General features: G+C 41.7%; 1 protein-coding gene across 4 annotated transcripts in view; it reads right to left on the bottom strand.

Annotated features, from left to right (window-relative positions):
* The window catches only part of TPD52 (tumor protein D52), a 126,241-nt gene that overhangs the window by 103,778 nt on the left and 9,118 nt on the right, over positions 1-13,345 (bottom strand). For 2 of the 4 annotated variants that reach the window (XM_062570255.1, XM_062570252.1), the window contains exon 1: positions 2,869-2,992. The exons of the other annotated variants lie outside the window; for them this stretch is intronic. In XM_062570255.1, the coding sequence (XP_062426239.1) occupies positions 2,869-2,992 (124 nt within the window). Of the gene's footprint in view, positions 1-2,868; positions 2,993-13,345 lie in introns of those variants that run through there. 4 annotated transcript variants of the gene reach the window in all.

Below are 13,345 nucleotides of genomic sequence, written 5' to 3'. Positions count from 1 at the left end.
CTGTGCTTTTCCCTGACATTCTATAATCGCTGGTGCGTTAACCTCTTTCTCAAGGCTGACCTCGTTCCAACTCCGCAGAAGGGAGCCACAGAAGTTGCCATTTCAAAAGTGATTTCAGAAGGTTTGCAAGTACCAAAGATCACAGACTATAGAGGATTAGCACATTCAGCTGAAAGTCTGTTCAATCTGGTTATGAAGAGTCATCTGGATTATCTCACTAAAAATAGATCAAGTGATTTCAGCAGTAGGAAAACATGCTGGATTGTCTCCCATACTAGTAGTTTCTATTTGGGGGAATATATCTTATTTTTGGAAAACTAATGTTTTAGGAGAGTTTGTGCTGCTTGCTGCCTATACAGACCTTAAGATTCAAAGCTGAGAAGCTAGGGAAACACTTTCCCTCCCCTTCCTATTTTAGATCTTTTAAGAAGGAAATCACTGCTATTTAGAGTCCTCCATGCCTCACCTTGTACATCTCACCAAGCCTTCCTCTTCTTGCCATCCCATTCCCACAGTTAACTACTACTTTAGTTCTTTTTTCAGTATCTAAAACCCTTCTTTTGCGTTTCTTCTGGCACTCCCTTCACATCCCTTCTCCTTGCTTAACTCCCATTTCTCAGCTTACTCCAACACTTGCAGGATACAAGGTGCACCTGCACTTTTACAGCTAGGAAAGAAGAGCTAACCAGCGTGATCAAGAAACAGCTGCGTAGAAGCATAGCCCGCAAAACTCAGCAGCAGCTTGGCTACATCCCCAAATTAACAAATGAACTGGTATTTACAGACAACAGAATCCTGTCTTTAAGCCAGCTTCCTACAGAAAGGTGCATGGCACAGCTTGGCTATTTACGTGGGCTGGGGGCAAGAAACCAGACGAAAAGCAGTCAGCTGGTAGATGGCCACAGTTCGTCTCAATCTCCTATCAGAAGAGCATCCATCATGTGCGTTCTTCTCTCTTCACTTGCACAACGCTTATTATTGTGTTCCAGTGCGTTACCTTTCAATGCACCATTCTGAGAGTAGCAAAGGGTAGTTTGGTATCCTGACTGCTGTAACCAAGTTTAGCGCTCGCGTTTCAAGTCTCTTAAATGGAGTGAAAGTACTGTAGAGGGAAAATCAGTATTGGGAATACTATTGTCTTATTTAGCTCTAAGGTCAGTTTTTAGGTGCCTGACGTACTCTCTCTACTTGGTTCTGTAGATGTAGTTAACTGATGAAAGGCACTGAGAATGTAGTTGATTAGGACTCTAAAAAACACATTCCTGAACTGCCCAGGAAATAAAACTTAACCCTCCCCCCCATCAGCTTGCTATGGTAGGCAGAGTATTAGAGCAAATCAACTTGCACCCAGGTTTTCTGGTCTGGAATGGGCTTTGGGTTTGGTTGTTTAGTTGGTTTGAGCTTCTTGGTTTTTGCTTTTTGTTATTTTTTTTTTCCCCCGCAACCCAAGTTCATGCCCTATTTTGACCTGAAGTTGCTACCATTTTTTCCTGGCCTGAATTCAAAGACTAGCAAGAAACATCAGCCATTCAGTCATTTTAGACGAGCAGCATTTGGTGGGAGAGTGTTAGTCTTCATAAAGCTTAATCTTTAGACAGACATATTCTGTCCATGGTAGAATAAGCATTTTGGCAATCACCGCACAGTTGGCAAAGCTAAAGAAGAAAAAGGTGCTTCCTAGAGTTCAAAAGTACAAGTTGTTACAAGTTTTTAAGATCATTCCAACACTTAAGCAAATCACAGGAGTGACAGCACTACAGAGTATACTTATTTTACAACACATATGTAAGAACAAATTTAAGTGCTTCCTATTTATCTTAGTGAAAAAAGCCAGAAGGAGAAGAAAGTTCTTTGGCTTCTCCCAAATATAGGATCATAAATTAATTTAAAGTGAATACAGAAAGGAAAGACCAGTCTTTACTCTGATGCATTGCTATTAGATCCGAAGACCTGCTTCTCCCCTCCTCTAGAAGAAGAAGGGGCTGACGCAGAAATTTTGAAGGCAAGCTGACCGACCGCCACTCCGCACAGGCCTGTCACTCACTCATGCACTGAAACCGCTCCATGAACTAAGCTGGGCAAGCCCTGTGTGAATGTTTCTTTAAATATTTCAAGGAAGAAGCCCACAAAAGAGGCAACACCTCTGCAGCTTGCTTCTGCTTTGTTACACCTGAGGTAGGGCTAAGCTTCCTCTGCTTTTTAGAGAAATTACAGACAACTAGGTTCTGGAAAGCATCACATGCAGTCATATCAAGGAAGATAGCGTGCATCAGCATGGAAAGGAAAAATGTGGTAAAAGCTAGCTCATCAAGTAGAAGCTAGTCTGGTTAAGCATTAGATGGATGCCGCTGCACTGCGGCCACTGCCTCAGGGGCCTGCATCTACAGCCCTAAGATTTACAGCCTTTTAAATGCCAGGTGGAACAGAGTAAAGGTTTTAAGGGTAATTTTGTTAATCGGTGATATTTTTAATACTAAGGCAACAGCAGATATAATTTCAGATAAAGTATGTAATTCCAACTTTAAGGAAAAAAAAAACTAATAGTCAAACTAGGCCAGTTATCTCAATCATGCAGAGGTTCTTCCTAAATTTTCTTGCTCACTTTGTTTTCCACAAACAGCCTTTCTACTGAGTTAACAAATAAGAAATCAGGTAAAGCTCATATATTTGAATCACCCAAGATACTACCTACGTGGCACACTGCATCTGTTAAACCAGCCAACAGCACCCTTTTACACATTTTAGCATCCTTTACACCTGTGTTCAGCCAAATCGCACAGCTTCTCAGTTGGAGAAGCTCCTTTTCACAGATACCAGCCATTAACCTTTGCACGAGGATGTTTTTAAGAAGAAAGATCAGGAAGTTACCAGAGCTGTTCAGTACCGGTGATCCAGGCGGAGAAACGTTTATACGGGGTGACAGGTAAAGATAGTTCCTGTTCACTCCAGAATTGAAGTCAAACGGCGACTCGTAATCCTCGTGGAGATCCATCCCAGCGAGTTCAGCGGGCACGGCCGCGCGCTCCCTCCGCGGCGGGGTTCATCTCAGCTTTCGGCAGGGCCCTCCTTCACCCAGCGAGCCCCACGGCACGCAGGGTGTGCAAATCCTCCTGGGGCGCGCGCACGTTGCGTTTGACTCAATTTTACGCTTCTATCAGGTTTGATACAGCCATCTGGCAAGTAATTTCTTAACCATGTTGTTGCTGTTTACATGGCACTAGGTTAAGTTCCTGTAAATCTATAACTGGGGCTGGACTTAAACAGACCGTTCCTTCAACAAACATTTGCAGTGCACGGCTCACAAGCTGCCAGGGAAGTCTTCGTCCTCCGCAGAATTACATCAAGAATTTCCAATCACTTAAATAAAAAAAGAGGGGGGAGGTCAGCTGACTGCAGCTACACCAGGATATCCTTAATCTTCTAGGACACAAAAGGATTACCAGCCATAAGCTATCCTATATACCATCTGCGTAGGACTTTTTCCTCTGATTAATGGAAAATTCTGGGTGCGCAGCTCTCCCGTGTCTCCGGCTGTTTCTACCGGCGTGAGAACCCCGAGGCAGCACCCGGTCCCCGCCCGGCAGGTATCACACGCTAAGGCTGCCCTGCACCACGACAAACCGGGCTGCGAGGCTTTTGCGGGAAAGAGATCGTTGAAACATTCCTGTCTCCCTGGTGCTTCACGCAGAGCCGCCGAGAGGCAGGAACCGGTAACACCGGAATGCACGTTCCTGACGGAACGCACTTACGTTTTGACACGTATACTGCGAAGAGAGATCGACTTACACGAGCCATCTGACTTCATGCTATGGGGGTGTAAAATTTAGCCCAGCAGAGAGCCTGGGAAGAAGCTGAAATGCTTCTCACGTAAAGGAGGCACTCAGCCTGGTTCTGTAGTGCTTCACTGCATTTTTTCCCCCCTTCCAAGGTCAGCTTCTTTCACTGAAAGGAAAAAATAAAATAAAAAAAATCAAGTTTACTAACAAAGTAGATCTCCTTTACAGCTACGTGATGATTTCCTTAACTGAGCTTCAGCTGCATCCTGCATGCAGAAGTGCAAAAATCAAATCGGAGTTAATCTTTTCCTCCGTCGTACAAGGGATGTTTGAAGACAGAGCTGATAGCGATCAGACATTAAGCCGCCCCCTGCACAAAGCTGCAGAGGTGGATCAGCCTTTCAGCATACCCAAGTGAAGCCTGCGCACTGTGTTCCTTAGGGATACGGGACAAAACTGTTCTGTTTCTGAAGTTTTGAATTTCCATTTCCACTTGAGTCAGCGTGGGCAGAACAGACCTTCAGGCTAATGAAGGAGCAGCTCCTTCAGACTGCACACCTACGTTGGCTTCTGATGCACATTACCCGCAGGTTCATAAAAATAAAGAGAGGGAAGAAGCTTGAAATACAGTTCTCTGTTATATTCCAAATCAACTCAAAGGAAAAAAAAATACAACACCCTTGCACATTTCTGACACGCGGCTGTGAAATCTGCCAGAAATATCGCAAAGCTCATCTGATAAAGGTCAGAGCTTTGGTCACCAATTCTACCTAGTGTATCCAGAACAGCAGAAAACTTTAACACAGCTAGAGCAACATATTGCCAATGCTCTCCATCAACCAAGCATGCTAACATGAATAGTTACAGATTTTGTTTTGCAGCTTTTTTTCACGTTGCTCAAAAGGCATGGTCTACCTTCTGTAGGCTCAGACAGTAGTTGCACTAAATGGATTACATAAAGCGACAAATTATTAGATGTGGCATACTAGAAAAGCTGAGTATTTTTTACCACCATAGTTATCTACTCCAGGGTGGAAAACAAATACTTCATTGCTGGCTATAGCAATCATTTTATAAGCTTCTTCCCAGTAGCTCCCTCCTCCAAAGACTCAGGGCAGAGCAAGGCAGCACTCCTCCCTGTACTTCTGAAAGAAGGTCTGAATAAGATAGATACTGTTAGATAGATACTGTGTGGTGCATTTTGGAGGAGAAAGGAACTTATCCCCAAGCAACATTCCAAATTAAAGTAATGGTCCCGAGGAAGCAAAGCGAGACGGGGGTGCAGGAGAGAGAAAAAAAGATAGCAACCAGAAGGAATCAAAAGCAAGGAAAGGTTTTGCTCTGTTTGGTGAAGCTTTTTGCTGAATTTGTTTGTTCCCCATAATCTGAACAGTGCTAGACAATGCCAGAAATCAGGATTTAAGTTTTATAAACAACTCTACCATGAGGCCTTTCTAAAGCAAGGCCCTCCCATGACCAAAATATCCCACTGAATTCCTCTCTCCTCACCCTTCATAGTAATTCAGAGCACACAAAACTGGTTCAATATGAAATTGAAGCCATTAAACCATTCCCCATTAGATGTACCTTGTTTTTCTGCTGCAATACCTAAATTTTAGAGTTGAATCTTAAGCTCAGACTTCTATTATTTGCCTTAGTTATTCTAAATGCTTGAACATCTTTGGTCTTTGCCCAGTATGCAAAGCTCACTTCTTACAGTTGTTACCGAGATTACTGCAGGTAGCAGCAGCAAGCCAGCACCTCAGGAGACCGTAAAGCCTAAGAATGAGACTTACCTGCTCTAGAGACAGGTAGCAGTGTTTTGCTCACTATGTGAGAGATTAAAACTGAAGATTGTGCTGTACAAACCTCTGCCGTTCCAGAGCTAGTACTCATTTGTCCTTAACAGGTCAGGATAACTAAGAGCTCAGCACTTAGTCATCTATGCCATTTTAGAAGCTGCTGTTGGAAAGACTGGCACCAAAGTAGATTACTTCTGTCAAGGATGATTGAACCAATTACTGACAAGTTCAACTGAATGTCACAAAGTGGCTCAGAAAGCCTCGGCAAGCTTCAGCAAAGCATTACCACAATTCTTACCATTAATCATGATGTAATCCCCTTTGTTAAGGTTAGAGAGCACATTCTAAGCTCTTCCCAGGTAAGTATTTAGTTAGCACAGATTGTGCATGTCATGAATCATAAGGGAGGGAACTTTCTGCATAGCTAGAAAAGCTGTTAAAAATTAAGCAAACACAGTTAACCGGATATTTGTCTGCCTAGTATCAGACACTGTGCTCTTTCTTCAGATAACCTCCTGCTACCTAGTACTGCAGCTCCAACATTAGCCCCTGGCTAAGTAGCAGCAATTCAAATAAGGCAATAACATTAAAACACCTCTGTCTTGTTGGTAGCTAAGCAAGGATAATGGTAGCGTTGCAGAGAAACTGCTTTTCATGAAGGCTGAGGTCTTGTGGAAGAAGAATGGTTTATTTGTATACAAGTTGTATCCCTCTTTCCCTAAAGAAACACAGGTAAGGTAAAATCAAACTCCATCTCTAGCCTTTAAAGAAACTAAGCCACATATTCATCAGTGTTTCATACAGAGACTTAAATTCAAAATGCATCAGAATTGGAGGAAGGCAGAGGCTACCCTAGGACAAGATCCAAATTTTGGATCTACTTTGGCTAAAGCCACTTAAGCAAGCAATCCACAAAATTCATGCCTCATCAAATAAAGAGCTCTCCTGCCACACAGGTGCCTCATCATCTTGGACACCCTGTGTTCACAGCCTGTTTAAGCACTAACTCACGTACAAGTGCACGTACACAAGGCAAGCCCTGACCTCATGACTTCAGCACTTAGCTGAGCAAGCAGAAGATGGTGGGGGCAAGTGTGTAATTTTGGGGGGGAAAAGCTGTCAAAAAGGAAGAGTAGTTTGTTTCTCCCCCTGCTTCTGGCATGGTAACAAGATTCAGTCTCCTATTCCAAGTACGATGGCTAAGATTCAACTTCCTGCTCATACTGTAACTGCTTTGAAGTTGCATTGGCTGCTCCTGCAGTCAGGCGATGGGCGAGACCATCAGGAGCCCTTCCACAAACAGCCGTCAGGGTGAAAGTTTCTGCCACATCTTCCATCCACATCCACCTTTCTCAGATAGGTCCCAAGCAGGCAGCAATAGTCAGGCGTCTGTCCCCCCTCCAACTGAGTTTTATAGGGCATAAGCCATTTTAAGGGCTATAAAGCCACTTAAGCATCTTAAGCCAATCTAGGTTCTACAGTATCAATTTTATCTTCAAGCTCTTATGAGCTTACAGATGAGCAAAGGCTTTCATCATCTGCTCCAACACCTTAAAAAGTGCATTAATTTAATACAGAAAGATACCACAAAGGAATAAGACAGAAACTCAAACACTAAGCCTTAAATTAGTGCATTTACATTCCAGTGTATGTTGTGCACTGCCCCCACCCTTTAACAGCTGCTAGCTCTCTTTCAGCCCCCACAATTTGTTCGTGACACAAATGGAGCTGCACAGCTATAGCAGTTGTTGAATAGTAGGAGTATAGGCTTCTGCAGCCCTATTAGTAATGGCCAGCAGACTTCGGCATTCGCTGTCTTCTAGCAGAGCCCAATTCAACACCACCATACTAATCTCATCATTTCAGTCGCCTTGCATGCTTCTTCTGGGTCAGCTCTCCCTTACATAACAACAATGACAATACGACTCTTTGTATAGAAGTATCTTCTCCAAAATTTTCTTAAGACTAAACTCTGCCTTTACTTACACCTATCAAAAAGAAAAATATGTTGTTAGAGTCCTCAGTCTTCTCCCAGCATGTACTGACATCCTAAACCATGAAAGCATTTAAGCATTAGAGTACCAGGTTGCTAGTCCTGCTCTTCCCTTACATCAGGTTTGAGGATGTATCATTGCTGTCAGTTCACACATGCCTTAGCGAAGGGAGCAGTTTTCTTCTCTCCCTCTTTGTTCTCACAATTCAGTTATAAACTCAGACAAATTTCCTCTGATCTTGTTTGTGAAGGAGTAGATCCACACTCCAGCATATTTTGCTGCTAGAAAATTCGACACCACAATACCTTTAACTCATTTATCTCAAACAGAAGTCTCTATACTTGCATAGGTTCTCCACTACCTTTGAAAGACAGTTGTTCTAATATCTGTAAGATTTTTTACCATATGGCAGGAACACTGCCTACAGAAAGTTTTGAATCTCAGATATCAAAACAGTCACATTTGCCCATTCCAGCAATAATGGGTGAAAAGTCTTTCCAGCCTACAGTAATAGTCCAGGCCAAAGAAAGCGGTGATCAGGTAGAGTACTTCATAAGCTCTGGAGGAGTCAAGGCAAACTGTACGAACAGGCAGGAAGATTTCTAAGCAAGATTAATATACCTCCAGAGTGAAAGAGTTGGCAGGTAAGTTCTATAGGAATTTATATTTAGTTATTTGACTTCAACTAGTTATCCCAGTTATGCTGCCATTCTCTAGAGATTCTGACCCGCAGTTAAGAGACTGAAGCAGTCAGAGATGCTACAGAAATATTGCTGAGCTGCAGCTAGAAGATTGAAAAAGATCTGAGAGAGAATACTGTAGTGCAGAATGGGATCTTTTTAAGTAAAGTTTGAGTATTTAACTTGCAAAACTAATTAAAAGCTTTGCTAGAGTGAATTTGATTGGAAAGACTCCCAGGTTCTCTCAGAAGACAGCCCTGATCTTTTGCACTCTTAAAACAAATCTATCCTTTCAATGCCACACACTAGAGACTTCATTTCTGAAAAACAGCTCCAGAATAGCCTACAATTCCAACGCCACACTATCAGATCCCACCATGAAACTGATCCTGGATGTTTTAAGAAGATTTGATTACAAATTAGTTTCAAACACGTACTGTGATATTTGAAAGGCTAATCAACAAAGAAAAGCGCTCTTCGTGTTTCATAGTTTTAGCAACACCTTATTAATGATATCTCAAGCGCTGAAAGAATGTTTGATGGTACAGATTAGCTCCCACCATGTAATTACCTAATCTGTGTCTGGTTTTAGCCCTGCACAGAATTTATACCACTTACTACAAAAGACATAACAGGCAGCAATGTGGAAAGGATATAAGCAACCAAGTAGTGCACAATTTGACAAAATGGGGCTTAGGACAAGAATTTCATCAAACTTTTTGACAAGCACAGCAACAAGAGAGCTATTCAGTTTTGAGGCTCATTTCTGAAGCCAAGACAGATGCCACAACTCAGACCCTGAAGTAGAGATCCTACCTGGTGGGATCCCTCACTGCCATTTTACTCTTATTATTCAGGTACTGTAGTAATTGGGCACACTTACCTTGCACAGCTTGACTATGGAGGTGGCTGGGGCATATACAGTCTGGTGAGCTTTGAAAACATGATAACCATGATGGTATTTAGACATCTAGGCATTTTCTGAGGTGCATGTTGTACTTTAGTAGCTAGTAATTTATTTGGAAGCATTACTATGTAGATGAAGAGCACAGCTCTATGAAGTCATTCTGCTCACTCACATCTCTCAAAGTCATTAAAACAACAGTGGTGGAGAGTCTGTCCAGGAACACAAGTCCTGGTGCGCTAAGCTTGGGGAGGAGTGTAGCAAGCCTTTGCTCTTGTAAATTAGATTTGCAAATGCCTACCAGATGACAGGGAAAAAAAAGCTCAATTTTATTCCATCCTTTCTAAACTGAGGTATGGACAGACTCTTCACAGTAGAGCTAGCACTTCCACACACCTTCATAGTCCACTGCAGTATTAGGATAGCTGACAAGCAAGGTAAGAGTATCTCTAGCAGTAGAGACTATTTTGATTTCAGTTAGGGATAGCTAAGGTAGCTGACCAGTCCAGTTGTGCCAGAATCTACCAAAAGAGGCTTATATTTACATAAAATGGACTGGCTTATATTGTGTTGAAGAGATTAGGAGCAAGCACTTTCTTGAGCCCAATAAGTGATTTCAGACCTTTAGCAGGAGTAATTCTTGACAAACATGTTTTAGAAAGCCATTCACTTCTCCCTGAATGCCCCTCTCCAACCCAAACTAATTCTCTTCCCCCGAAAAATGCATTTACAACTCTTTAGTAGGAAGAGTCCATTCCTGTATACAGAGAAAAGTTTGGAGTGTTCAAATTAGATACATGTGTCACTATGCTACAGTTACCTTATGCTCTCTTTATAGCAGGAGCCCCTCTCTCATTACTTATTCTATTGATTAAGCAGAGTCTAAGGAAACTAGGCTGAAGTTAAGCCTTTGAATTCCCTTCTGTCTCCTCGCTTCTCTCCTCCTTATCCTTCACTTAGCCCATTGCAGCTTCCTTTATTCCTCCAGCAGCTATCAGCTTCTCTTCTAGCAAAGCTCACTGATCCAGCCAAAGCCGGCACAAGAACTTCCAAACTCAAATCCATTCAGCTAGAAATACATCAGCTTGCCCTTCAAAAGCACTGGGAGAGCCACTTCTGCATTCAGCACAGTTGTCTTCAGTGCTCTAGTGCAGGTCTCCTAGGAGCAGTCAGCACACAGCAACAAGCAGGCAGGCTCCCCCTAAGGATGTGACTCCAACTGAAGTGCCATTAGAGACAACAAAGTTACCACTGAAAGGTAAGGTATAGAAAGTGCCATCCTGATGAAACAGTCTTCTCCTGTTGACTTTGGTCCACCTCAGAACATTGCTAATGCTAATTGAGGAGACGGAGCTTCCTGGTTGAGCTCTCCTAAGGTCCCCACACAATTTTTTTAAATGCAGGCAGTATCCAGATACCTAATACCTGGCTCCCTCACTACTACAGATTTGATAGAACTTCTTGCAAGCATCAATTTGACTTCTGTTATTTAACATGAAACACATTCATCAGTGGCATCCATAGAGAAGCCTGGCAATCAATACATGAGGGCATCAATGAAACAAGTTTTTGCCAAAACCTCTACAAAGAAATTATTATTGCACCATTAAGCTGAACACTTGCTGTAGTCTGACTCCTTTCTCATTTAGCCACTACAGAGATAAGTTTTCTTGCTAGATGTGTAGTTTGAATCTCTCTGCACTGCTCTTAATCTCATCGAAGAGGTAGGAAGGAGAATCCTGCAAGTGTCATGGAATAAACCAGAAGAAATCCACTAATAAGACAACTGCATTGAATGGCTTATTTTTATATAATGCAGTTAATGCACCTTCCTTTAAAATAACATAACCACCAAAACTCCCATTATATTAATAAGTACTTTGAGATTTTACCTGATGATTTGTCCTTGAATGACTTTTAATACTGCTTGAGCTGAATAAATCTTGTTAAGAGACATTTGCTCTTACTGCAAGTCAGACTAAGACAGTAAATTAAATGAAATGGTTAGCCTATAGAGATACTGCTGTCACATGAATCAACAGACAATCATAAAATCCTAATCACTCCAAAAGTAGAAGATGGTGGAGAAAAGAGTCAAGGAAGCTTATCCAGGGAAAATTTCTCCCAAAATTTTGGCTTTTAAGGACTTCTAGGTCCAAAAAGAGCCTGGGCAGGCCCCCTTCAATTAGATTTGACTTTGGACAGGAGACATCACTTTTCACATCTGGATGACATTACAGGCAATCTATATTTGCTTTTTCAAGTTTTATACAGAAAACTATTTCAAATTGAAAGAGTACTGACCTCAAGCCTCAAGATTCCAATGCAGTATTAATATATTTATGCATGATCTAGTTCTGTCCATCCAATCTATCCCATACAAAAGTAAGTTTTCCTAACATCAGCATGCTTGGATAAGCTGAATCCCAATCTCCTTATTCATATTTCAGAGGAGTGAATAGAGCAAGTTAAAGCATTCATTTTACTAAAATACACTGAAATATAAGACAGCAGATACCAGCTGGGAAGATATGTCTACACGAGTACAATAAGGCAGACATTTATCCACTCTGGTAATAGCTGATGTGGTATAAACCATGAGGTGGTGGGAAGAAATCCAACAGGTAAGAGCGTGAACAAAATGCCTTATAATGAAATTGAGCTTCAACTCAGTTCAGGGGAGAACTTAAAGGAAAAAAAAAAAAAAACAAAACGACAAACAAACCCACACTCCACTGTTCCTAGTCAGCAGTAGGTCTAGAACTGCACGGCAACATTTCTACAAGTTGTCACCTCACACTATTTGAACTGGAAGTGAACATGACTGCAAACTCCAAAGAACCAAGCTTTTCAGTGTTAAGTCCAAAGTCAGCATCATCCCCTATCACACAAGCTCACTCATCTCATGCCCAGTGACACAACTGCAAACCTAAAAAAAATAAAAAGTTCTTAGGTACTCTGAAGACTAGTCATGCTCCAGTCCCAGTGATCCATTCTCTGTAGCAGATTAGTCTAGTAAACTTTTCAACCTTTATACTTAAGCAGGTCATCCAGCTGAGGCCCAGCAGGTTACTGTTACATCAGGTTTGGCACAGCATAGCCCTGCCACCAGGGCAGAAACTCCTCAGAATAATTCAGGACTTTAATAGCTATTAATTATGCAATTCACAGATTTTCCACTCTACATTGCCAGATAAAAAACGTATCAGAATATCAAAGAAGGGGCAGCCCAAGGAGTTGCTTGCATACTGGTTGTTCACAGATGTCAGTCCTCAAGGGTGCACTTTAACTACTGAACTGTGATATAGCTTTATTATTAAAGAGCCATGACACCTGTCAGAAGCATTGCTGCTGTCAACTTGCATGAAGTGGAAATAAAGCCTCTAGTGACATTGTTCATAACATCAGCAGTATCCCAAGGACATGATATTATTAACAATCTCCTTCTTGAGCCAAGGGAAGTTCTGGCTGAATTTAGTATCAAAGACTTGAAACAGACAGACTACAAAAGTTTGATTATTTTACCTGACAGTTGTTTTATCATTGATTTATCAGTTCTCCCTCTCCAAGAGCTCAGAAAATTGTATGAGTTCCACTAGGTAACATGCGCAAGTCTTTCTTTTACTTCTGTATCTCTCTTCCTATTCCATATTTTCAGAATTAGAAGTAGCAGTTCTCCCCATTCACACTCTTGAGAAAGTATCTTGAATGGGAAAGTACTTTTTCATTGGAAATGGGGGCAAAGTATACTTCTCATCTGTGAAAATGAAGTTTGTTCTTGAATGGCAAACAAGAAACAAGCACATTAAAACTTTACACAGCGGTGTGCTAGAATGGAATGAAAAACAACTGTGAGTTTACTCCAGCAAACCTCTCTTGCCTTTTGCTGTAAGAAAAAATACTCTATTTACCACTGCAAGAAGTATTCAACACACTGCTCTGCAAATTCCACTTACACTCAGGTTACTTTTCTTCTTATACAATCTCCAAAAATCTCTCACGCCAAAAAAAATCTGTTTAGTGACAGGCATACAAGTCAAATGAAATCACTCAGATTCAGAACATTAATTCCACCAGTCTGCACTTGCTACTATTTAGAAAGAGGCAGAAACTAATTCTTCCTTGCTCGCTGCTGCTCTTGTCAACTATAGCACTCATGCACGTCTGCATCCCTCACAGAAAGCTGTCA

The sequence above is a fragment of the Rhea pennata genome, chromosome 2 (genome assembly GCF_028389875.1).
Source record: "Rhea pennata isolate bPtePen1 chromosome 2, bPtePen1.pri, whole genome shotgun sequence".
NCBI lineage: Eukaryota > Metazoa > Chordata > Aves > Rheiformes > Rheidae > Rhea > Rhea pennata.
Note: the sequence above shows the minus strand (reverse complement) of the source record. Positions and strands in the feature narration are given on the sequence as shown.